At 40.3% G+C, this 27,588-nt stretch overlaps 1 protein-coding gene across 4 annotated transcripts in view; it reads left to right on the top strand.

Moving 5' to 3' along the window:
* NRP2 (neuropilin 2) overlaps positions 1–27,588 on the top strand; it is a 218,001-nt gene that overhangs the window by 86,359 nt on the left and 104,054 nt on the right. For all 4 annotated transcript variants that reach the window (XM_039341563.1, XM_039341562.1, XM_039341564.1 and 1 more), the window contains exons 3-7: positions 4,989–5,170; positions 9,383–9,613; positions 10,639–10,794; positions 12,484–12,653; positions 14,599–14,754. In XM_039341563.1, coding sequence (XP_039197497.1) covers positions 4,989–5,170; positions 9,383–9,613; positions 10,639–10,794; positions 12,484–12,653; positions 14,599–14,754 — 895 coding nt within the window. The remainder of the gene's footprint in view (positions 1–4,988; positions 5,171–9,382; positions 9,614–10,638; positions 10,795–12,483; positions 12,654–14,598; positions 14,755–27,588) is intronic.

Genomic DNA, 27,588 nt, shown 5'->3' with positions numbered 1-27,588 from the left:
TTTCAGCACTATAACTAAATCACCCACCTTGCTGATGATCGTCCTTTTCTCTTTCCTTCCACATTTCCCAGTATTTCTTTTTATTGAAAAGTTTTATACAAGTTTTTAACAATATCCCCCCCTAAAATAACCCCGCCTTTCCCAGTATTAAAGCCTGCTCCGAAGAGCTAGGTCTTTGCATAATGTGTCTGATATAGCATATTTTGGCTCACTCTTCGTTCATCTCGCCCAGGAACAACGTATCGCTTCATGATGAGGTAGGTTTATAGGATTTGGAGAAGTCAGTATAGTTTAGTCTCAGAAAACAAATATAATATTGAAAACCAAATCAATCCAAATCATTCCTGGCTTGGTCCATCCCAACCTCAAGCCTCAATAAGATAAGGAACTTCTTCCTCTTCAACTTCCCACACCGCACCTCCCTCCCTCCCTCTCTCTCTCCCTCCCTCCCTCCCTCTCTCTCTCTCTCTCTCTCTCCCCTCCCCCCCCCGCCATTTCTTTCCTTTTGGCTGCCATGCACTTTGCTTTGCAGGATGGCAAGCAGCCACAGAAACACACCGCTCTGGGGTTGCTTGCCATGCCTCAAAAAGCCCCAGCCACCTCAGCCCAGTCCCAGCCACAGTCTCCATCACCACCTGGCATTCTGAGACCCCTGCTGCCTTGCACTTCACTGCCTCAGCTGACCTTTTTCATCTTCTTTCTCCTGCTGTTGATGAGGCATGCCCTGCCTGGCTGGGACCAGGGCTGCTGTGAGTAAAATAAAATAAAAAACAAAAAGCAGCCCCTGAGCCACAGCATGCCAAAATGCCCCTTGGCCAGGCTCCTGGGATTTACAGGGCTGGTTTTGTGTTGCAAAAAGGGAGGAAAAAGCCAAAAGCAGCATGACCCAAGTTCATACTGCGAAGGAGCACACTGTAGCTCAGGGACTGCTTTTCTCTCTTTTTCTCTCTTTTGTAGCACAAAGCCAGAGCCAGCCCAGCTCAGCAGCTATGCCTGGCATGCCTTGCCAGAACCAGGAGCAAGACAGCTAAGGGCAGCTGGGGCAACAGAGTATAGGGTGGCAGGGTGCCCAAAGGGCATGGATGGGGAGAGATAGGCAGCTGAGGACGGTTGAAGAGCCTCCTGGTTGTAAGCGTGGAAGGGCTGCCAAGCACCTGAATTTTGATTTCATGACCTTGTGGGTGCTGCAGTGACCATAACCTTGGGCACCAGTTGTAAGTCCCTTCGTTCGGCACCACGGTAACTTTGAATGGTTGCTGAATGAATGGTGGTAAGTCAAGGACTACCTATATTGCTGCTTTAAATAATTTCTAAAGAAAAAATAGTTGTGTGTTTTGTCTCCCTTTTTCAGGAAACCTCATACTATATCATATCTACCTGAGAATAAATTACAATATTCACTACAGGGAAAATGGTGATTTTATGAATACTAATTTCAAACAAATTTTATACGCTAGCAGATGAAACACTGGATGGTGCATACAGCATAGTTCTATTTGTAGCTAAGTGTGGAACTTGATGTAACAAAGGACACCCTACTGGTTTTACATAGAAGTTGTTCATGCGGGGGTGTAACATTGGACTCTTTCGAAAAAAGCTATTGCTCTTATATAGCTTTGAGCCTGAAAGCCCCACAGCCTCCTTTTACATATTCAACCATAGTTTCAAACTCTAATTCAAGCATTGTTCTAAAACATAATTTCTGAAAAAAAGAATGTTTCAGAAATATAAAGATAGAAAAAGCATTACTGCATTGCTATATTCAGCTTTCAGTCAGTGAAACTATCCCAGGCTGTGGAGCGATACAGTCCCTGGCCTGTTAAGAACCAGGCCGCACAAGTGACAGGCGGGCAAGCAAAGCTTCATCTGTGCATAAGTAGTATCTAGATTGCATGTGAAATTCCCTCCCCTCTCCCTGATCTGTGGAAGAGTTGTCTTCCATGAAACCAGTCCCTGGTGCCAGAAAAGTTGGGGACCACTGCTGTAGTAAACTGATTTGAGGTAGATGTATGTATGTGTGTGAAAGAGAACACACACAGAGAGAGAGAGACAGAGAGAGAGAGGACACACACACACACACACACAGAGAGAGAGAGAGAGAGAGAGAGAGAGAGAGAGAGAGAGAGAGAGAGAGAGAGAGACCGTGCTAGTTACAATCCCAATAATTTAGAGCTAAGTAATATTCAGATGCTGGACTTAACTGGAGTTGGTAGGTAAATGCCTCAAAATGGAGGGGACCATGTTTGGAAGGAGTTTTGGGAAGCTTATTGGTTCTTTAACTGGCATATGCCTTTTCAAAGACTTTCATTGTAGCATCATTGTTCTACAGTGGGTCTCAAATGTGAAAAGATACTCTATCTGGGAAAATAAATCCCTTTCTTTCTCCTATGGTGGTTGATGAAGCAGATTTGTTCCAGTACCACAGCTTGTGCCCTTTCCAGTGCCCCTCTTCTTTTTGCTTTTCAAATAGCAGTATTCATATCAAGAGTTCTTTCTAGTTGCCTTATTCTTTGTCCTTCAAACACATCTCTCTTTGGCTCCCTTCCTGGGTAGGTAAAGTCCAGCTATTTAAGGCTGGTATTCACTCCTACCTTTCCCCTTGCTACTTGAAGGACATTTCTTGCCCTTTTCTTTTGACAGGCTGAGGTCTGGATCTTACTATAAGCCACAGGATTGCAAGACTTGGCTGCAGCAATCCTTCTTAGCAGAGTGTATAGCTTGAGCCTATAGATAGAAGGTATCATAGCTTCAGGCATTTGTTTTTGGAGTGAAGCCTGATTGACTCCTAGAAAGGAGTGATATGAAAGACTACTCAGTTAGTCTAAGCTGGTAGCACATTGAGTTCCTATAAGTTTGTGTAGGGTAGTTGTTTGGCAATGTATGCCTCGCGGGGAAGGAATGAGTCACATGAGAGTCATTTCATGTCGAACATGCTATTTTTCCTTTCAGCTCTTGATTCACAAATAAAAGGATCTTGTGACAAAGCCAGAAGCCTGGCCATGTATCACTTTTCTTTCCTCCTCCTCCTCCTCCTCCTCCTCAAAGCAGAGGGGGGAGTGGTAACATGCTGGTGTTTTTTTAAAAAATAAGTTAACCCCGTGCAAATAAATAAAAGGAAGGGGATGGGCAGTTTCCTGAAAAATGTATTCTGAATATCCATCTACATGGTGCTACAAATTAAGGGGAGAGTTCGTTTCAGGAATCACAAGTCTGTTCGAACAAAGTAACCAAAATATAGTATACCTGTGAGTCGTAATCGTAATGCTGAAAAACAAGAAAACCATTTCAGACTTCTCAATCTAATTCTGCCTTGATTTTTTAATCTTTTTGAAAAGAGTGGGTTGAATGTGATCAGCTTGGACATAGCCCAGGGGAGAGACACATAGGGAAAGGGATGCATTCAAGGGCAAAACAGGGAAAGAATTGTGAAAAGCATCTACAGGAAGAGAAAGAAAATGGAGTGGGAAAAGGTCTTACACAATGAATAAGCTATGAGCTGCTAAGTTCCTCTTCAGACTAACTCATTCTGCTCTTAAAGCAAGCCACAAGTGCTGCAGCCCCATCATTCTCTCTCTTTTATTTAACAACAGAATTATCTGAAAAACTTCTTTGGATTTGTTCATTCCCATCCTCTCCATTATTAAACTTAGGTGTCAAAATGTTCTCTTGATATCTCATTGCAATGACTGCAGCATGACTGTCCCAGTGGTTTTGTTTAGATACTGAATGGCATTTGGAGAAGGTGGAGCTCTTTGATTCTCCAGCACTATCTTCTGGACAAAATTGCAGTTAAACAGAATTACCAAAGCCCAATCCTGCCAGCAAAAAGGATGCTGTGGTCAGTGGCATGTATCCAGAAGAAGTCCAAAAGAAACAGCAATGACTTATTCTTAGGACCATTTCCAAGCACAGGTCATTCCCCAAGGCAACCAGAGCAGGGTTAGTCTCATAAGTTTGTGGTTGGTGGCTAGATTTATGGGGCAGATTCTTTGATGAATACATGGAGTATAAATCATCTCCCAATTTTCCACCCACGTTGCTCTTCCCTTTTCTTTGTTTTCTAGGTTGACAATTTATTTGATGAAAGCAAAGTATGAAGTGGAGGCAGGGGTGGGCATACACTAACAATTTTGGGAAAGGTAGAAAAACAGAAAAAGCTATCGGCAGACTGCTCTAAATGTGGTCATCCAAACATAACGCTAAGAATGGGCTACATTTTAAAAGTCATTTTGCCTTATATTCATTCCCTACGAACACGTATATTGTTCAGCGTGCAAGGGCCCAAAGTCACTGGCTGTTGGGCAGTGTACAAATTTAATTAAATAAGGAATATTGAGCCTACCTGGCTCAATGTTCCAGGTAGGATTCTCATACCATGAAATTTGAAAGACTTCCTGCCTGCCTAATTATAAGAGGTATAGCCGTGTTTGCCCATTAACAAATGCATAAAACAAGTTAAATGAATAACATTTGGACCTAAAAATGAGTTTCCTATTATTATTGTCACACAATTCAAATCAGCAAAGATAGAAGCTCAGAATATATCAAAACATAAGTAAAACAATTTTTACACAAGTAAATGAAAGGCTCAAAAAATAAGGACCAGTTTTGAGCTTTCTGTGTTTTATATACTAGGGATGCCATACATTTGATTATCACAGTAATTCCAGGGGATCAAACATTATCTAATGAGCAGAAATGCAGCTTTTCTGAATGTTGTTGCTGTCAAACTATTTGGAGGGTATGCAGGGACTTCTGTTCAAGAGAGTAATCTGACAATAGAACAATATTGATGATAGAATGCTACAAAAGTAGATTATATGATTAAAATGTAGTGTATTTGTTGCATCAAGGATCAGGGTCATAGGAAACTGGCTTTGTCACACAGTTGCTATGTGTTAAGTATAAAATGCCTGCAAAAGAATTTCACTTTTTTCCTGGATGTCTTTGTCTTAATGCTACTCTTTTTTCTCTGCTTCCATTGGCAGGTATGATTTTATTGAAATACGGGACGGGGATAATGAAAATGCAGATCTTCTGGGAAAGCACTGTGGAAACATTGCTCCACCTACTATCACTTCATCCGGCCCTTCTCTGTATATCAAATTCACCTCAGACTATGCGCGTCAAGGTGCTGGCTTCTCTCTGCGTTATGAGATCTACAAGACTGGTTAGTGTTCATCTGGTCCCCCAACCAACTCCTTAGGCCTCTTTCAGTTGGGGCAGTCTTTTGAATATATTAAAAGGCAATATGAATATCCTTTGCAACAATTCCGCAGTCATGGTCTGAACTGAAAATATGTGAGGCAGGCCTTCTCTCCCTCCCTCTCCTCTCATTTTGAATTTCTGACAGAGCAAAAGATTTTAATGTAATCTATAACCAAATCATTTTCAAAAGTGTATGGCTTCTCTGAAAAAGAAAGCCAATTCTATCAGAAATTAAAACTGAATCATTGTTTCTCTAGTATCCTGGAAAATGCTAAATGTGTGCTGTATGAACACTGAACCACTAGTCTGAAATGAGAAATTCACCTTAACTCAAAGTTGTAGGATGCTTTTGATGAGCTGAGCTGTTCTTGGCCATGAAACAGCCTTGCAAATTTGCACTTCTACTCACCAGTAAAGCAAGGGAAAAGTTGTTAATAGATTTATTGCTGGCAGGATATTGGACTGCCTTTGTTCAGTTCCTTCTTGGAAATTCAGAAGTCCTGTCTAGTTGATTATTAAACTATTTCCAGGTTTCACTGTTCTGGCGAAGAGGTAAGGGCTTTGAGTTTCTTCAGGAAGGTGTTGATGACTTTTTCCCTTGGCAGGCTTGGGAGACTTTTCTTGGACTTGACAAGAATGTCCTTATTAAACCTTACATTCATCTTGCCTTAGTTCTGTTCCCCTTACCAAATCTATTTCATAAACATTTTCAAAAGGTGAAGTATTTCATGGCATATTGACAAGTATTTTGGTTTCTAAGAGAAAGTAGCTTCTTCATTAAGTGATCTAATTTATTCTAGAATTTCAAAGAGCATATTTTTTTAAAGTGTCATTTAGAGAAAATTTATTAAAATCAAGACTAAGCAAGAATGGCCTTCTCTACCCATCCTGCCACCTCATGAATATGCAATTCCAGCACTGATCAATAGCCTTTTGTTTTCTTTTTTCAAGAGGCCAAGGATTTTGTAACTGGTATAATGCTGGCTTAAGTGGGCTGTGTTGGCATTGCCATCAGGGGAACCTCTTGATCTCCAGTATTCAGAATGCTCTTTTAGTAATATTTTTAAAAATCCCTAGTTTTGGAGAAAGTGAATCAGTGCCTCCTTACATTGGCTCTGTTTATATATTTGCCAGATTAGAAAGTTTGGAGATGAAAATTCTAGAATATAAAAACATTTTTTTCCCTCGTTGCAGATTCAGTGGGTCTTGAACAAACAAGAGAAGGTTTGTGGTCATAGGATCTGGGTCTATTGCTCGTATTTTAAATGGAAATGCACAGAATTATATCACTGGTTAAAAAAAAAGAAAATAAGCTATAAGGAACTGAAAAGGGCATGAGGCAAACAGCATTTCTTATCATGCCCAGAAATCTTAATGAAGCCTGGAAGCATGTAGGGATTATACAGATTTGGGAGACCCTACTTCAACTAGATTATGCACATTAATCTATGGCAGCACATTTCATACATTTTTTTTTCTTAAACTGCCTATATCAGGTTAGGAAAGAAGTTGACATGACTTCTAGATCTGAACTTCAGTGATTTTGCTCTGGTGGAGCACATAGGCTACTAGGTTTCCAGAATGTAGAGAATAAATACTATCCAAAATGCCAGTGTCACAAAATTTCAAACTTTGGCAAAAGTCAGTTGTTTTGATGTGTCTGTGGGCATTAAGAATAGGTATTAATACAGAAATGATCCTTGAATTGGAAAATAATTTTAATCCATTTCTACTTGGTTAGAGATATAGTTTCAGCCTTATTTAGTAAGCAAGTTGCCCTAAGTATCTTCTCTGGGATGGTTGTCTTTTCAGTTGAACCTATTTTGGGGCAGAGGTGATCTGGCCATTCTATTCAAAACCTTCACAAGTGAAATGTGGTCTAATTATCTTCAAAAAAACTGATGAAAAGTTGTTCAGCAAACATTGTTAGAATTCAGTTCTGATTTATCAGACCAGTTTAATTTAGGGGTTCAGTAAAAGTGTGCTCTTACTTGTGAAGTTCTGGAAGGCTTAGATCCTATATCAAATGCCTATGTGCTCCTTGTAATTTTCTTCTTCACTCTGAATTCCCTTTCTGTGTAAAATATGGACTACTCTGGAAAAAACAAGGCCTTTGCATCAATTGTCCATGTCTGAACTTTGAATTTCAATATGCAAATTCCTCATTATATTTGAAGGGGGAGACAAAATGCACTTTTATTCTTCTATTTTTGACTTAACTGGTTTTAGTTTTACTTGTCCTTTTTGTTGCTTCTTTCTTTCTTTCTGTTTCTGGTGGGTTCTCTTTATTTGGTTTATTTGTCAGTAAAGCACTAGGTCATAAATGGTTTTAACATTTAATTTAACATCTCTCTTTAAATTTAACAAAATTTAATTGTAAATTTAATTCATTTAACATTAATTAAAGAGGGCATACGAATAATAAATCAGAAGAATGACATGGAACCTTGTTATCTTTGATTTTCAAAAGGGGCATATTCAGCTAATAAAGTAATAAAGTTCCTGAGAGGAGACAAATAGACTAAGATAAGAAATCAGCTTGTGGGACATTATTTGATTGGTTTAAAGATCAAGAAAACTAAATAAAATTCAAAGTGAACATATTTGATTAGGGTTACTATATATATATTGCAGTTTCTGATTGCTATTAATAGAATTTTTTTACCTGGAGTGACAACGCTTTAAAGATCTGTTTATAAATGGGGAGATATTTCTTAGAGAAAGTGCAAAGTTGGAATATAAAATGGATTTATTAGTTTAAGATTAAAATATGACTTTCTGGTAGCTCTTCATTAATAGATTTTTTCTGATTACAATTGAATTATGAGTTTTGTACAATTTCATTATTGATAGCAAATCAGGTGTAAGAAAAATATATTTTTAATTGAAATATTAAAGACGGTATTAAGTTACTGAAGTCTGGAGGAAGGAGGAGTCATGTTTTATATATTTTTCTTTTTTCTTTTCTTTTTTTCTATCTCTTTGCACTTCTCTTTTTATATTTTTCTTAGTTTTTATTATCTTTTATCTTTGTAAACCCTGATAAAATTATTATAAAAAAGTAATTATTAGAATCATAGCATCATTCAGTGATGAGGATATTGGTCAGTAGTGGGAAATTTTTTAACATATTCCTGAAAGTTCTGTATGTGTTTTATACTGTAGAGTACAACTCTTTAAAATTAACTCCCCCCCCAATATAATACATAAGTATAATGTTTGAAACACACTCTCAAACATTGTTGGTCAGTGATGTTAACAGATCTGATGATTTGTTTTCAGATGCTGTTGAATTAGCTGTTCAGTTAAATCTCACTTGTTTTGCATGATGTTTGATTTAAATAGATTTCCATAGGCTTCTCTGTGTTTAAGTCCAGTCCTGCTTCTTCAAGAGAAGCAGACGTCTGTGCAAATTGTTAGAATGGTTGTGGGAATTGTGTTAACTTTTCCTTGGAAAAACCAGCCAAGGGCGCAAGAGTGGTGAAAGGTATCTTCTGCTATAGTTGTGGAACCAGAGGGGCTTGTAACCTTCTCTTCCCATTTCCCTCATCTTAGTGACCCGTGGCCTAGAGAATTCAATTATCTATTGTCTGTTCTCTCCAGAGCAATGGCCTTAATGCAATCATGGCCTAAAGAGAATGCAGCCTCCTTCTCCCTTAAGGCACCTTGGCTCTGCAAAAAATAGAAGGCACTTAGCTGCTGAGGCACAATGAGGGCCAGTGTTGGGGTCATCCCTAAATAAATGGTAATATTGTCCCCACGGCTGGCAGTTAGAAAGGCATTCCTTAAGGACAGAAATAACTGGCATTTCAGTTTCGATGATTACCATGGATGAAGGGAGAAAAGCAGCTCTGTTTCTCTTTTCGTCAGAACCGTTCACACATGTCCTTCCTTTCCCAAGCAGTCTTAACTTAGCCATTGTTGAAGATGTGCTGTTTTTCCAAGGCTTAAGCTGCTAGTCTGCAGGTGTTGTTTCCTGAGAATTGCCACTTGGATGGAAAATGAAATGGGGGCAGTGATATTAATAATTAATATTTTTGCAAGGCGGGAACAATTTTCTGCATGAGGGAATTAAGTGCTTAAAAAGAATGCTGATGAATAGCATAGCACAGCCTGGCTACGGTAAGGGAAGTGGCTGATGATGAGGTTAATGCCTTCTTGTCTCTTTCTGTAGGCTCTGAAGATTGTTCTAGAAACTTCACCAGTTCAAATGGCACCATTGAATCCCCAGGCTTCCCTGATAAGTATCCACACAATTTGGACTGTGCCTTCACCATCATGGCCAAGCCGAAAATGGAGATTGTCCTTCAGTTTTTAACATTTGACCTAGAGCATGACCCTCTGCAAGTTGGGGAGGGAGATTGTAAATATGATTGGCTGGACATCTGGGATGGTATTCCTCAAGGTAAGGACTAAAGGATATATTGCCTGTGTTTACTTCTCGGGATAGCCAATGTCAAGCGAACAATTCACTTTGAGACTGAAGAATTCTGTGACAGTCATAAATTGCTAATATGGTCACTGGGCAATCTCATTTATTGTTGCTTTGTTCTTAGAAAGGAATTAACTCTGAAAGAAAATTAAATCTCTTCTTTGTCTCTTACACTTGAATCTCTGCTTTTGTGAGTTGGTGCCATTTTAGGTGACAGTGAAATCACTTTAGAGAAGAGTAATCTGATTTATATAATTAGATGAGAAATTGAAATCTTTGAACTCCTGAAGTATCCTGAACTTCTAATTAGAAAAAGGGACAATATTTTTTTAAAAAATATCCTACACTTAGTTGCCTGCAACAAAGTTCTGCATATAATTTCATAACAATTTTTGTGGAAAGGGGGCTGAAAAATATTCTCTATTAACACATCATTTGTGATTTTACATGTCAGGGAAACAATGCATGCGTTAAATATATAAATAGCTCTAAATGAGTCTTTTCACAAGTACATAAATTCCTGTTTGTTTTCTGTGAATATCTGTTAGGATGTGGGGAACTGAACAAATGTACAATAGATATGTTATTGTGTAGTCATATGCCTTTTCTTCTCAGATGTCAAATTGTGATAAGTAGGATTTACTTCCAGGTAACTTCTATAGTTATTTATCTTAAATCACTCATCTATTAGGATGCAGTTTGAAATATTAAAAGCTGTCCTATTAAGTTTTGTGAACGCATGTTGAAGGTAGGCATTTTAGGCAACTTGTATGGAATGCAAAGATTTATTTATTTCAATGCTTGTCTATAAAGAGAAGCTTCTGCAAATTTGCGGCATAATACATATTAAGGGTGTTATTTAAAAAGATTTATAATGTTTCATTTTATCTGGTTGGCATATTTATTCCGTCAACCGTCTATCTCTTCATCTTTTCCAACCAAAGAGAAAACATCCCTATGAGATGGTAAACAGTGTTTTTCTTTCATCTCTTTTGCAGTTGGGCCCTTGATTGGCAGGTACTGTGGCACTAAAACTCTTTCAGAGATCCGCTCAACTACGGGCATCTTATCCCTCACATTCCACACAGATTTGGCTGTGGCTAAAGATGGGTTTTCTGCTCGCTATTATTTGGTCCAGCAGGAGGCGCCAGAGAGTAAGTTGGCAGGTTGTTTGGTCTGAGTATTTTCAAGCACTGTTCTAGACCTATAATGTAGTTAGAATATATCTATTTTAGGATATCTTTTCTGATCCTTACATTTAGAGGGGAGAAATAACATTTCAACAATTTTGGCACTGATAGCTGAGATTTGGAATTTGAATTTCATTACACCCCTTATGTTTGGTTTTCTGTGACATTTTGTCCCCCCATCTCAAAAGGTGAGATACTGATGCTAAGATCCAAGCTTCCATGCCAGTATTTGAAAGTGCTGTAGAAATTCTAAACACAACGTAAAATCTCAATATTTTCTTTTTAAAAAACAAGAAGTTTAGACTTAGTTATAACTGTTTTGTATAGGAAGGCACTTGAAGCTATGTTTAGAATTCAGTGATTTGAATGCTTACAGTGTTACCTGTTGTTTCTTTGACTTTTGTAAGATCTATGCAATAGCATAGGCTCTCAAACTGTGGTTTCAATCACCAGACATCATGAATAAATATTGGGAGGGACTTGCACACTCAAAGGAGGGCCATTCTCAGAACTCATTCCTGCTCTCCCTGGACAGGCCAGCGCCTGGTTTGTCTAAGCCAAGTGGGAGCATAGTCTGGCAGGATTCCTGCTGTGCCTGAACAAGCTGACTGATGGATTGCAGCTGTGTGTCTGTTTGTATCAGAACCCTGTCAAATTACATTTTTTTTCTCTGTTTGGACAACAACTATTAGTTTGTCCAAGCAGAACAGGAGCAAATTCACTCCTGCTCTTCTTGGGCAGAAAGGGTGGGAAATTCAACCTATTGGAAGTGTTAAGAATGGGCATCTGGGAGGCCTACAGCTTTCATTCTTGTCCTTAGTGCCCTCCCTCCACATAGATACAGGAAAATCAGTTTGCAATGGAGGAAAAAAAATGCTGAAATGAGCCCCAAGCAGATTTCAGAGCCTCTTAGTTCCATTGCCGGCCTTAATTTTAAAAAAGAAAGGAAGAAAGAAAGAAAGAAAGAAAAGAGAGAGAGAGAGAAAGAAAAAAGAAAAGAGAGAGAGAGAGAGAGAGAGAGAGAGAAAGAAAGAAAGAAAGAAAGAAAGAAAGAAAGAAAGAAAGAAAGAAAGAAAGAAAGAAAGCCGCAGCTTACCTATAATATCTTCAAGGAGAGGAGTGTTCCACATTGTCTGTTTGTTCCTCCTCCATTCTTCTTGTTTGGGACCTATGATTAAAAGTAAGCTCCTATAATCAATACAAAGTCAGTCTGCCTACAGATGTTTTAATCTAATTTTCTTTCTTTACTATAAGAACAAAAACAAGTCAAACAAATTCCAAAATCAATAAAAATAGACAAGTATATATGCTGCAGAAAAGCTCTTTATTAGAGATGATTTGATAATCAGCTATGAAGAATTTCACAATATTTATTTCACTTGCAAAGTGCAAAATTCCCAGCTTTTCATGCAAAATTCTATAGTTTTCTCTCTGCAGTAGTTGCACCACAACTGAAAATGGATTTCATTGGGCCTTGCATTCTTTCTTCTGCATGCTGATATTTAATTTACAGATCCGTAGAGATAATTCTGTACTTCAGCAGCCATAAACAATTTGATTTGACAGGATGTTGGTGTCAGTGATTCATATAGGAGTGGAACCCACCATTCTGTAGAAGAGTTTCTCTTCAGTTTCACACTCTACTTATTCTAGACTTCCAGTGCAACAGTCCATTGGGAATGGAATCTGGCCGGATCTCCAATGAACAAATCACAGCTTCATCTACATACTCTGATGGCAGGTGGACTCCGCAACAGAGCCGACTCAATAGTGATGATAATGGGTGGACTCCTAATGTGGATAGCAACAAAGAGTTCCTGCAGGTATTTTCAGTTTCTTACACAATAACCTACAGTAACAACACCTATATCATTTAGAAAGATTGGGAAGCTATAATATGAGGCTTCCTGCCAGTTACCAAATTTGCAAACATGGAGTACTCAGCTGGCATTCTTTTCTCTAAAATGTTTGGATTTTATTTGTCCATTTGCTTAGACCCACAGCATGTCATGGCTAGGACTGTCCTTAGACCTTTACGTTCTTTCCCCTCCCCATAGCTCATGTGTGTACTTCATCCTTGAACCAAATGGATTATCCTGCTGCTAAATCAACCTTAGAACATGAGCCTTGTAGGGTCTTTGTTGCTCTTACCGCAAGCTGAGAGCTGCGAAAGAGGCTTGAACTGCTGTTTGGGAAAGAGTGCGTGACTCTCTGTCTTCATGAACTGTTAGGGCTGTTAACATTCCTGCAGAAGTTCTTGGCTTGACCTGGTGCCCCCTGAACTTTAATGGGCTTTCCAGAGGCCAGAGAGGGAGAGGCAGAGAGCAGGAGAACGCACGTTACCACTTATAGCCTTGTTGATTCTTCAGTGATCTAAAAGAGGGAGACTTTCTCATGTGTGTTGAGCCAGTATAACTAGAATAATATTATTCTTCTGGGGGATTGCCTATGTTCAACAAATGGAAACTTCAGTAAGAGTGTGTGGAAAAAAATGCTTTAACAAGGCCTACATCAAACCAACAGATGGTGGCAAAGTTGGTGATTGCAGTAGGAGGTACTAGATGGCACTTGCATTAGAGGGGGGGGGAAGAGGTTCTCATTTGCTGCCCAATTCTAAGTTAATGGGCTGTCATATTGATCTTGTATGAATTAGACCCATTGAACATCTCTGACAAGCATGAAGTAAACATCATAACTTCATCTTATGAGTGAAAAGCATCCCTTCCCAATAAAAATTGGCCTCTACAGTTGATAAATGCAGTTGATAAATAGTCTGTGGTTTAAGTCTGGATTTATTTGACTTCAGTAACAGGAGAATCAAAGTTTTAAAACCCTTTACCAAGCTCAGCATATCCTTCCTGAACCAGAAAAATTCTTTTCCCACTACTGAAATCTGCAACTGACATAGCAAAACGTTGGGAGGTTCTACTCTGTAAGACTACTGATATGCTGCTAAAGGAGCATTCAGCCTGCTTATGCTCAAAAATGTTTGCACTCGAAGGCTGCAGCACGTTATTATGATTATTTTTGCTTGCGACTGAGGCTGTGACACAGTTATGCCAAACATTCTGTGAAAATCCTAGTGAGATTTTATCCTAGAAATGTTTACAGTCCAATCCAACAAGAAAGAGACAAAGCGGGGGAGGCAATTCCAAAATGTGCTATTCTTGTTCAATTTTGGAAGCTGTAACAAAACCACAGACTGAAAACATTTCCTTCTATGGCTCACATGTTGCTGCATCTAGGAATGTTAGCTCAGCTGAAAATTGATCCTATTAACTTCTCCTACTGGGACAGCATTTAGACAGAATAGGAACTCCAGACATGGCCAGTGGCAAATGCTGAAGCTGCATCAGAAGGATCTGTTAATATTGAGTTATTGTTATGCTAATTTATATTAGCTGAGCACCAAACCTGATTATCAGACACATGTTCCTGAAGCAACTGCAGCCCAGCAAGGGTTATTCTGAAGAACCCTCTTAGCACTATAGGTTTCTTGTGTATATTGTTGATATCTCTCTGAGACACTACGGGGTTCAACTGGAAGGCAGCCCACAACAGAATGATGGGCTCATTGCATTTTTATGACAGTAGTTTACTAATTCTCTCTCATCTTGGTCTGCATTTCCATTTCATTTTCAGTTTTATGGCTATTGAAGTATCACAAGAATATTATATCTGAAAGAACCTCAAATGTTTCAGATAATGGGAGTAAGCCTTTTTTTCCTGCTAATCTTCCCCTGTCATCGCCCCCTGCTCCTACAATAGGTGGATCTTCGCTTTCTGACAGTGCTGACAGCCATTGCTACTCAGGGCGCCATTTCCAGAGAAACACAAAATGGATACTATGTTCGCTCATACAAACTGGAGGTCAGCACAAATGGAGAAGACTGGATGATGTACCGGCATGGCAAAAATCACAAAGTAAGTGCTTCTCCTCCTTTCTTTAAACAATTCCAAATTTCAAAAAATTATCTTGATAATGGAATTGAAGAACTCAGATCTGTAAGGCATCTTTGGTATTTCATTCAGCTTACATCAAAAGATGCAAAAGATGAAGTCCTCTTCCCGAGTCATTTTTCTTTTCTCTTGAAAAATGTTGTAGTAGTGGACAAATCTTGAAATGTTCCAGTAATCTGATTGCCCGTCTTCTGTTGCCTTTGAAAGCTTTTATGAATTGGGAAGGGAAAAAGGCTGATATGCATCCGTTCTTCCCAATAGTGTGACTGTAGTTGCTGGTTGCTAGGGTGGCCAGACAGAGGGAGGGGAGAGACATTCTGAGGAGATCAGGACCATGAACCCTCCCTGTGCTTGAACATCCATTGGAATGAAGACAAGAAAGGACCAGTTGAGTCCATCCACAGGTACAGCTACAGCAACCCCAAGGAAAATTGTACTTTTGTAGTAGACCGGAGAAGACCCAGAAATGAAACAGAGAATGCTGGGAGATCAGTCAAGTCTGAAATGGAGCTTGAAGAGGTGCAGATTTGGTGTGATACTAAGTGTGTTTTGGGAAAACACACTATGTTGAGCTTATACCTTGCAGTGTGCTTTCTGACTGCCAATGAAGGAGAAAATGGTCTTGCAGACTATGTTTTGCTACATAAGATTCATTGAGCATTAATGGCCTGTGCCTCATGCACATGCTGGGTTAACAATCACAAAACCACATGAAACCGCACTTCAGGAATTATTGAAGCCTGGAAAATAAAAGGGCACAAATCCTGAGAGAGGATCATGATGTCCTAGAGAATAAAGCCCAACCATAAATAATAAGAAGCAATCTGGTTTGTCAGGGATAAGGGAACTGTAGCCGCAGTGCTGGCTGGCAGCGATGCATGGGGTGCTCTGACTCCATACTTGGCCTGCCTGTAAATACAGCTGCATTGACCCTCCCTGATCTTCCCACCTCTGAATGCCTGGTCTGTGCTCAATGGGGATCCGGGGCAGGGGAGGGAGGGAAGCCCCTTCTTTTGTGCCCTGGGAAGGTATGCCAGAGGGACATCAGTGCAGAGCACAGCTGTGTCTAATAAAGCTGTAACTGCAGGGCAGGGGGGATAGGGAGCCGCCACTGATTTTTTTATTTTTCTTTGGAGACACTTCTAAATTAATCCTCAGTGTTGTGCTGCTGAACAGAGCGAAAGAGTGAGCTATCTTAGGTCAAAGGGGACCTTCTATGAAACCCTCACTAAAGCAGCAGCTGCCCCCCCCCAGAGACAGGTGCTTATCTATTCCCCCTGCCTGTGTCTCTTCTCTGCTATTGTCAGAGAAATGACAAAGAACCTCATTTAAACTGTTGTTTTCAGGTAAGAGGGTGGTCTTTCGTCAGTTGTCTGAAGGGAATGGTGCCACCATGGTTTCTCCTATTTCTCCAAGAGAGACAGGCTACACTTTCCCATTTTTGAAAAGTGCTAGGCCTGCCCAAAACTGTTCTTGCAGCCAGTACAACAAAGGAAGCCACAGAAGGTTATTATCTTCCAGTCGAGGTGTTAGCCCCCGTCCAAAAGAGCCCAGATAGCAGTTGAGGACATTTGAACTCCTTGTTCAGTTCATGTTCCTCAAGACTGCCTTTCTCTCTCTATGGTCCATTGATGTTCCAGTTTCTTGTGTTGCTTTGATTTATTGTGATCCTTCGGTTGGGGGATCTTTGAGAACCCGGGAAGTTTGGAGGGTGGAGGGGCGGAACAGGGTTCCTTTAATCCCGTGGAACCTAAGCCTCTCTGCCTTGCTATGGCTTCCTTATACTTAGCAATGCCCAAATGGTTTTTGCTGAACCTGAACCAACTTTCCAGCAGGATTCAGAGAGAGATATTTCATTTATCTGCAGTGGTCAAGCATATGTTCAGAAAGAAAAAAAGAAAGCAATAAATTCCCTGAATTTGAATTTGGCAAATATGACATTCACAACAAATTGAGATGTGAGGCTATTTTTGAAAAGACTTTCGTATCACCTGAAGTGTATCATGATTTGTATCATGAAGTGTGGCATGAAAAGACAGGGATACCAGTGGTGGGTCATGTCCTCACGTGCATCCCTGTGATTCCACACTTGATGGCCTTGCCCAGGGAAAGGTGGAATCTTTCTGTGTTTGGTTGAATACAACTAGGATTGCTTCCTGTCCTCCCTCCACCTGCCATGCATTCATGTTTGGGAAGCTTGCATGATAGGGATTATGAACAGCAGGAAGGATTTCTAAGTATGTTCAGCCAAACCTGTGAGCGTGTCCCTTTTGATTATTCCTTGCACTGTGCAAAGGGGCTAAAGCAGAGCTTGTGGGAAGAGGGTTGCTGTGACAAAACTGGCATTGTCACTCTCACTCCACATATATTGTCTCAATCGGTTTGCCTTATGTCTTGATAAAATTATAATAGACCAATTGACATTACACTAGTTTTTAAAATTACTTTTATGTATTTTATAATCTCTGGTTCCATCGCGTTAGATGCTTTCAGCATTTAATTGTTGCTAGATGTTACCAATGTTAAATTATTTAAATTACCTTGAATTTTCTGAGTGTGTTGGAAGGACTCAACATAAATCTATCTAATGAATAAATAAATTAGCAAATAAACTCAGAAAGTTGGATTCTCTATGAATAATGAAGGCTAAAGTGTGAAAGTTGCCTCAAACATTCGTTTTATGCCAATGCAGGTTTTATATTCCATAGATTGTGCAGGAAATTTTCCCTTGGGCAAGTGCCAGGTGTGTACAAATTCCTGTTAGAAACTGATGCTGCATCCTTAGTATTTCAAAATTGGTTTTCCTGCAGAAACGCCATGGCTCAGGCTGAAATAATTATGCTTTGCCAAATAAATTTGTCAATTTTGCTGCAGCTCGATTTGATGCTAGAGGGTACAGGAGAAGATGAGAAGATGAAGAAGACTATCAGATCCTTTGGTAAGGTAGATGGGATCCAAAGTTAATGGTGCTATCAACAGGTCAACTAAGGCTCACATGTCCAGGAATCTAAGAAAGAAGATAGAGAGACAGGCTAAATAACTTGTGAGAGAATTTGAGAAGAAAGATATTTTTCCCAGAAAATCAAGCAGTTCACCATCCTTACTTGCAGTTTTTACTGAGAGAGAGAAAAGAGATGGGAGAAAAAGCAGGGAGAATTTGAAGGCTAGCATATTTTTAATTCTCTGGCTGCTGTCAGGGTTGAAACTGCACCCAAGGCAAGGGGATGTGAATAAGGTTTTAGGAAGAGGAGAGGAAACAAGATAAATGAGAGTATATAGCAGTTGGGGACAGATGTATCCTTCCCCCCCCCCCCGAAAAGTAGTACTGGATTTGAGGGCAGAAGAGGGGGAAAGAGTTAAAAGGGATTTCCGTGTCCAACACCTGCCAAGAAGTGAGGGAGCCCTCCTAAACACCTCCAGTGATGCCCCATCTCCATCATGTTTCTTACTTTTCTTGCAAGAATTTGACAAAGAAGCGGCAGGATAGTGCATAAGTCTCCCGGGCACAGAGCAATGGACAGCACCACCCAGCCAGCACTGGGACAATCTATCAGAAATGGAGACAGGCTTTAGGGTGCCAAAGATGGTTGAGAGAAGGGGACTAGCAGAGAAAGAACATTTGGCAGTGTCAACTTTCTGACAGAATTCCACGGCCCATATCAACTACGGTCACTACTTGGACCTAGAGTACAAGGCAGAGAAGGGCAGTCCAAGAATCTTCACATGCCATCCATTTCCTGTACCCTCTTGCACGGTCTTTGGACATGCAAAGCACCTGTCAGAGTTTAATCTGCAGGGAGGGAAATGTAGATCAACGCAGGCACATACATGGATTTTTTTTTTCCACAGACTCAAACCTTGATGTGCATATTAACATTCTGGGATTTAGAAAGCGCTGTGTGATGTGAGAACTGTGTGATGTACAAAGAACGCAGTGACATTTTCAAGGCCAGAGGCTCCTTTCATATTTCCAGAAGCTTAGGTTAAATTAGTTCACTCTGAGTCTCGATGTCAATTCCATGGTCCAAGAGGGGAAGCAAGACTTGCCCTTGCCTGCTTTGAAATGTATTGGAGTAAAGAATAGACAGAACTGCACATAATAGCGATGTTGATAGGCAATTGAATGATAAGTGTTTTTTAACACTTAAAATGGTTGTGAATAGCTTCTTGATTCCTCTTGTATGCTGCTTATCCTCCTTATCATCACAGCAGCACTGTGATGGGCTGGAAGACTGGGAGAGGGGAGTTTGATAGATGGTGTGACTTTGAACTGAGATCCCCCAGCCCCAACCTCTTCCTCCTTCCGTATAAGCTGCACACATTGCACTGCTTCTTGATTTGGTAATGCATAGGAACAAGAAAAGGTTGCTTGCAGCATTAACAACACTCTAGTTGTTTTTGCTGCTTGCTTTGGAATACAGAACTGGGGAGCTCAGTGCCTGGTTGGCTCACAGTATATGGCAGGAGGGCTGCATTTAGTTTGGAGGTCATCAGTTATGCAGCTCTGATCCAACACTTTTTTTCATACTGGATCAAAGTAAGAAATATCATTATAGAAAAACACTTGGAAATACCATTGTTTTCGTGTATAGAATGGCAGATAGGTGCAGAGGGACAGCAAAGAGGATGGATGCAGGATTATCTATATAAGGGGCTTGGTTAATTCCAAATTAATTTGCTTGACTTTCCACAAAGGTCAGACTACGTAAAAAGGAATCTGTCACATGGACCTGTGAGAGGGAGGTGGATGGAAGGAAAGGGCTATATAGCAGCACTGGAACTACGTTGTGTTAAAGATGGTATCTTATCACTAAAACATTTATAAACTCTGATATTGTTGATCATTTGGTATGATATGAATATGAAAAGGAATGAGCCATTTCTGAATTCTGAATTCAGCTTTTTGGCTGCTGCCACCCATTCCTAGCTCATATTTAAGTGATTGTCCATTAGGATTCCAAGATCCCTCTCACAGTTACTACTGTTGAGCCAGTTAGCACCTATTCTACAGCTGTGCGTTTGGTTTTTCTTGCCTAAATGTAGAACTTTACTTTTCTCACCATTGAATTTCATTTTGTTAGATAGGGCCCAGTGTTCAAGTCTATCAAGGTCTTCTGTATCTAAAGCCTGTCTTGTGGAGTGTTGGCTATTCCTGCCAACTTGCTGTCATCTGCAGATTTGATGAGTTCCCCTTTTATCCCCTTGTCTAAATCATTGATGAAGATATTGAAGAATACTGGGCCTAAGACAGAGCCTTGGGATATCCCCTGTATGCTTCCCTCCATGTAGATGCAGTTTCATTCAGGACTACACGCTGAGTCAGCCAGTTACGAATCCATCTAGTGGTGATGCTGCCTATCCCACATTTTTTTATCTTATCAAATAGTAGGTTGTGGTCTACTTTACCCAATACTTTACTGAAATCCAAGTAAATTATATCACATTTTGTTTTCTTAGTTTAAGGGTCTCAGCATCTACATCTGTATCAAATGCCAGAGAAACTGGGAAACAGAGTAGCAGGATGAAGCAAGCTCTAGGAAACCAAAGGAGCACAAGCAAATGGGCTCCTATCATTTAACCCATGAGATCTCTGGCTGATGAGGGCTTGAGGATAAAACATGTAGCTCAGGCCAGTGGGCTCATTCTCCCAAGCAGGATTTTACTGCATGGTGTCTTTTATATTCCATGTCTTTCTTCTAGGCAGATCTTTAACTTTTTTTTTTTTTTTTTTGCTTAGGTTCTAAGGCTATTCCATTTTGTAGGAATCCCTCTGCTGTATTAATTTAAGGCTATGTGTATGGGTGCACCAAATTTTCTGTGGAACTGAAACCCCAAATTCCCTAAAATGGTCCTGCAAAGTAAAAATTAGGAGAAAGTATCTGGAGCAAAGGAATGTAGGGATGAGAAAAGATAATTTAATTTTATCTTTTTATGTTAAAATTGGAACTTAATATTTTTATACATGTAAATAAGGTGGACATTAAATAATGAGAGCTGCATTCCTCTTCCCATTATCTCTCCTTTAGCCCAGTAAGAATAGAAGTGGAAATAAAATCCAGCTATTTAAATTGGGTGCAGATCAAATTCTTTACACATGTAAATACAACTTTAGTCACATTCCTCAGCGCTGGTCAGGACTGGTCAGGACGTCCAAGTTCTAGGTTAGCAAAAGAAAACCCAAGTTGGGGATTTGTTTTAATGATTTGTATGTTATTCTCAATTTAGTATCTGCTAAACTGTATAACAAAGTGTGTATAGTCAAGGCCATGGTTTTCCCATTTGCAATGTATGGCTGTGAAAGTTGGACCATAAGAAAGGCTGAGCGCAAAAGAATTGAGGCCTTTGAACTATGGTGCTGGAGAAGACTCTTGCAAGGCGTTCAAACCGGTCAGTCCTAGAAGAGATCAACCCCGACTGCTCTTTAGAAGGCCAGATCCTGAAGTTGAAACTCAAGTACTTTGGCCACCTAATGAGAAGGAAGGACTCACTGGAGAAGGGCCTAATGCTGGGAAAGATTGAGGGCAATAGAAGAAGGGGATGACAGAGAAAATGAGGTGGCTGGATGGAGTCACTGAAGCAGTAGGCATGAGCTTAAATGGACTCCAGAAGATGATAGAGGGCAGGAAGGCCTGGAGGAATGTTGCCCATGGGGTCGCGATGGGTTGGACACGACTTCGCAACTAACAATAACAAAACTGTATAACATGAGTGCCAGTTTGCTGATCAGCTCTAATCAACTGATAGATTGAAATGAGTCAACCTCCTTCCCAGATATAATAACATGGTCAGTGAATACACCACAAGGGCAGAAATTGAAGTCCAATGTTTATGGAGGTGACTAGATTGGGAAGGCTGTCATAAGCATATAAATTGAACTATGTTTCTGTTCATGTAAGTAAATTAGTTGCATGAATTGCTGAGTTGATGCAAATATAATCAGCAGCCAGAACTTCTCCAATAATTTATCGAAAGGAAGGTTTTCTGGCATTCTCACTGATAATGTTGGTTGAAAACTTTGGGACACGTAATCTGTCACCTCTTGAGGGTAATAAGTTGGGAAGGCTAATGTAATATAGTAATTAATCCTGAAGTTGAGCTTAGCATTTCATTGTCTTTTGTACTGAATGATGGTGTGCGCCTGAAAATTTTCTGCTTCTTATTTGAAAGTTCTCTCTCCCTCTCCCTCTCCCTCTCTCTCTGTCAAAAGATAATCTTACAGCTTTTCCTTCTTTTTGCCTTCAAAAAGTCCTGAACTCCTAATCCTCTTAATGTTTTCTGACTCCATAGGGTAATATAATCCTGCCCTAAATCTAAGAGTCCAAGAAGGCAGATAGACACACACACACACACACACACACACACACACAAACGTGTCTCTCAAGCTATCATCCCTTCCAAAGAAACACAATCACTTTTTCTCTTTCATGCCCTTACAAATTCTTGACAACAAAACCAGCAATAAAAATAAATAAGGTAAAAGTTCTGGGGGATCATAACCAGCCTTTTTCTCCCTTCCTTCTGCCTTTACTTCTGATACTGTAACTGGAAGGGTTTCTACGCTCACTGGAACTAATGCAGCTTTTAAAAATGAAATGACAAGAGAACACTTTAACACCAAGAGAAGCATGAATTTGATTTAGAGTTGAGGACAATTGGAAGCATGTGGGGGCTCAGAGGGCATAACAGGGAAAGAAAAACATCCAGCCATATTGTTTTCCACACTCTTGTGGTGTCTCTAAACCAAGGCTTTTCAACCTTTTCACCCATTGTACCATTTTAGTATATGGCAACATCCGAGTACCACCGGTCACCTAGCAAGGTGTCAAAAACTTGATGACAAAAAAAAGGAAGAAAGTGATGAAGTACAGGTAGTCCTCAACTTACAATGGCACTCTTCCTCCTGTCTGAGGTTTTCATTGTTGTGAGCGTTTCTGTTGAGGATTGGCAGCGGGAGTGGGGTGGGTGGTTGCAGCAGGTTTTGGTCACTTCATATGACCCTGGGACCCCATGACCATCATAAATATGAATCAGTTGCCAAGCATCTGAATGTAAATCACAAGACCCTGGAGATGCTGCAACATTCCAGCTGATCGGTGCTTCTTCTGGGCTCAGCAGAAGCGCCAGGATCAGTGCCGCTTTCCAGCTGATTGGTGCTTCTTCAGGGCTCAGCAGAAGCACCAGGATCAGCGCCGAGTTCCAGCTGGAGCCTGGCGCTGATCCTGGCACTTCCGCTGAGCTCTGACAGCCCTGCAGCTCCAGCCATCTCTCGCTCAGGCTTGTGCGGTGCTGCCACTGTTCAGCTCATTCCCCTCCCCCGCTACCACTTTTCTAGGATGGTCGCGTACCACCTGCTAGGTGCCAATGTACCACAGGTGGTACTCGTACCACTGGTTGAAAAGCCTTGCTCTAAACAAATTAACAATGCAGATCAGCATTTCTTGATTACTGATATATTTCTGCATCTGGTAATCTGAAAGTGAGAAAGATTGCGTGCGGGGTAAGATAAGCAGGATGTGTATCTTTGACACTGTTGCAATTGAAAGTTGCAATTGAAAGAAAAGTTAGATACGAGCTGGATTCCTTTCAGTTATTCTAAACCTAACCTGTAATCCCTAAGGCATTCTGCTGTGTGGCCCCCTTTCCTTCTTTTTTTTTCTTGATTGTATTGTGCCTGAGAGAAAAGACTTAGAAACTCACATGTCTATTGTTTCACAAAAGCTTCTTGTGCTCCACTGAATTAAAAGCAGCTCATTAAAGGCTATTTTTGAAGACTGCTTGAGGCTTGAGCTACAGTGAGAGGACTTAATAAAAGATCTGCCATATCACAATAGATAGCTAGTGGGTTAGGCCTAGCTTAACAGGTTAAAGCTGAATAGTCCTGTCTTATCAATTTCTTTCATTTACATTTACATTCTCTGCCTTAGTATATATACTAAGATTGATCCTCTACAGAAAATCTGATAGACTAGAGTATAGGTCTAGTCTATATGCCAATATAAATTAACATCCGTATTGGCATATAGTGAGAGCCCATTTAAAGTAAGTTTCCATTAGCTAAATATGTAAAGAATTGTTGACATGAAATATTTCATATCTGTGAAGAATATGAGGTTTAATTATTCTATGCTAGTGTGTGATGACAAAAAAGAAAGCCACTTCTTAAAAGCTTTTAATGTTGCCTTTTTTCCTTTAAAAGCATATCTTGCTTTGTGCTGCTTATGACTTTAAAAACTTGCTGTTTGCATTTAGTTCCAATAAAAATGAAAGCCTGTGCAGAATATTCTCTGCAGTAAATCAACAGGGATTTCAGAAGGAAGAACCACAGCTTGATTTCTTCAGATTATTTGCATTTTTGTATAGAAACCTGAAGCTAATCCGAATATCTTATGCTTTGAACATAAAGACTGTGATAATCAGATTTAGCAGCCCAATGTAGGTGATGGCATCTTTGTGGTTATTCATACATTCTCCTTCAGAAAGGCTCATTCCAATCAAGCAGAGTTGGATGATAGTCCGTCGTATTTCATAGCAGACTTAAGATGAAAAAGTCTGGAGGTGACAATATTGCCACATTACAATCTGGCCATTCACGTCTCATTTTCAGATTCCCCAGTGCTGTGTAAAAGGAGACCACCCTGGGCTCCGCTGCCTCATTTCTTCTGTGCTGCTCTTATAAATCACATTCTTGGAGAAAAGATGGCTGCTAGGACTAGGGGAGGATCACTATGAATTTGCTTCTGAATTACAATTTGACTGCCATCCTGTGGTTGTTGGATAACAAAGAGTTTATAGTACTATAGGGAGGCCTTCAGTTCTCACATTGATTGGCGCCCTAATTTATGCCGATTAGTGTGGCATCTGATTAATCAAATTTATCTGATTTTGAAAAGGTGAGCTGGAGAGGACGTGATGGGGAAACACCCCAGTACCATTGATTCATATCATTTCTAGGTTATTTTTATCTGCCTGTGGCTCATTTGGGGAGGAAGGATCAATCTCTTTATTGGAGGGGCTCATCTATGTTCTACCTATCTCCTCATTAATCTGTGATTTTTTTTTGAAAAAAAGATTTAATTCACCAGATAACAAAATTGTTGTTTTTTCAAAAGCCACATTTCAATTTATGTACAGTGTTCCAGGAAGAAACATCGCATTACTCTTAAAGGCATTTGAATCCTCATTTTGAAAGGAGCCCCTTCCTGCCTCCTGGAGTGACTGTGATTCTCATTCCCCTCACCCCCATGCTTTAGCTGAAAGACCCCTGGAAAATTATGTTGGGCTATAGACATTTTACCATCACAGGCATTTGCAGGGAAATCTCAATCTCTCTCTCTCTCTCCCCCTCCCTCCCTCCCTCTTTTCCCAAAGTTTCACATAGGGCCAGAAAAACTGCCAACAAATATTGTGCGCAACTATAAGGGAATGGGGACATGGGGGGGAGGAAGAGGAGGAAGTTGCCTGATTAAGCATACTGGGACTTTAAAAAGCCAAAAATCAGCAGTTGTTCATGTTCTGTGTTTTGCTCCACAAATACAAGTAGCATGGACCTGGGTGTACCAGGTTTATTCTTAACCAAAAAGGGAATTTGTGGTTTGATTATAGTTGTAGACTTTGCTATCAACTCTGATACCCCAGTCCCTTGTGAGCAGATTGGTTTACTAACCATAAGACTTGATACAGGTCTTTTGAACATGGAGAGCAGGTGCCAGGCAGGTTAAATCTGTAATTTCCAACACCTAAGGGAAACTTCGGCTGAAATGTGTCCTTAGTTGAGTGGACTGCATCAAGGACAGTGATATGTGAAGCAATTTGTAGTTTCAGCTTGGGGGGGGGGGAAGTACCATTGTCTTGGGGACCTTTAGCAGCAATAATCGATGGCAAAGGCACCATTAGGAAAAACAACAAAAATACTTATACTGTATATGATTTAAGAGGTAATAATTTTACTTGGAAGAAATATAGCAAGTAATTCAGTTTGGATCTTACACTCAGTACAGTAGCAAGGAAAATGCTCTTTTTCCGAAGTGATTGGAGCCCTAGGTAACTCCATGGTCTTTGAAATAGCATAATCTGTCTAGGAACATTTGGTTTGATATTTTTTTTTTTGCCAGTTTACACATACGTAAATCCTGCTGTTTCTGGAGGAATCTTAGGCTTTGCACATCTGTTTGGAATTAGGCACCTGGCTGAATCATACATAGTGTGTCTAATGACTGAATTGAGCCTAAAGTTGTGATGAGCTGGAAGGTTGTTAACATTTTCCTTTGGAAAAAAAATAGTGTTTGGATTATTTATCAGCTATACAGAAAGGATTTTAAAAAGATGATGCCATCACAAAATTCTTCCTGATCCTGTTCTACCCTTGTAAATGAGAAAATGCAAGTTGCTAAAATGATTGGCACATGACACAACTTCAAATAAGAACAACCCCCTAACTTTCACACCACAAAAGAGGCTTGAATCAAACTCCGTGTGAAAACTAAGGAAGCAAGGCAGAGAAAAGAGAAGTCACCATATGGAATAAGTCAGCAGAAAAGGTGGCTGAAGGGCAAGGAATTAAAATCTATTTCAGAGGAACTGAAAGAAAGGGCTGAGGCTGAAGTTGCAAAAATGTTGAAGAAGGATTAGAAGAGAACAAGGAATAGGGGTACAGGAGTAGGGCTAATGGGTCTCCCTTGCCTCGGATTCTTAGATGACATGCGGCAATGCCACCTTATGTGGGTTGACTCAACGTGGAATGCTTTACCACAGTATCAAAATACATCTGCATGCACATACATATGGATATTGGCAGAGGTGAAAGCCACTCACGGCAGACACCGATACTTCCAGATTTCCTGCGGAAAAGGATATCTGGTAACTGCTGAGTAAGGGAAAGATAGGGGAAAGGTTGGTCTGTTAGGATAAAATAGCATATTAAAAACACATCAGTCATGCTGCCAGTGTGATCTACGGTGTATCTTTTGCCTTAGCATTTCTGCTCTACTCTAAACCTCAGTTATCAGCACAGATTTACAAGCAGTATATTCTTTGCTACCGTGTCACTATTTTGCTATCCTGAGGGCAAGAAAGTGCTAATTATGCTAACTACCTTGCCTGCTTGCTCTGACTCTTTTGTTGTTGTTAATTGCGAGTCATGTCCGAGTGTTCTCAGTCGCACTGAGTTCTTCTCCCCCCCCCCACCGCACACCCCCCAGCTGTCACAAGCTGCATGACCTGATGGTAGGGAGAGAACGCCACCACCATCACCTTTGCCACTCCCCTCTCAGCTGAGATGCTTGCCAGGGCACGTGCTCACGAGTGACCAAAGGAGGCCCTTGTACACGGTTAGAGGCATTAGCTCTACACCGGGTTAGCCTTTTGCCCAAGGCTTTGCATCAGCGCCTTTCTTCTCACGCTCTGTGTTTAGAAGGACGGCTCTCCCCTGCCTTTCATGCAGAGCACAGGTTCATACAGCGGTCACAGCGGTCGTGATACATTGGTTCTGGCAAAGAAGACTAAATTGTTTCAAACAGAGGAAACATCTGCATTATTTCTTTAATCCTAGTTCCCCTGGAATCTGAGGGAGATGTCATAGGATTTCCAAACAATGCCTTGCCTGAAATCCCAGGATTCTTAATCTCTAAATTGTTTTACTTTTACTTTACAGTCAGTGTTCGTTTAGGTTGCATTTTCCTTAAGCCCATCTGAAGGGGCATACAAATGTAGTGATTCCTATATTCAAAAAAAAAAAAAAAATTATAAGAGAACATTATGTAAAAAGTGGATTGTTTGGAACACAGAGATCATATTGCAAAC

The sequence above is a fragment of the Crotalus tigris genome, unplaced genomic scaffold (assembly GCF_016545835.1).
Source record: "Crotalus tigris isolate CLP2741 ecotype Arizona unplaced genomic scaffold, ASM1654583v1 scf7180000017767.837487, whole genome shotgun sequence".
Taxonomy (NCBI): Eukaryota; Metazoa; Chordata; class Lepidosauria; order Squamata; family Viperidae; genus Crotalus; species Crotalus tigris.
This window is presented reverse-complemented; position numbering and strand designations above follow the sequence as displayed.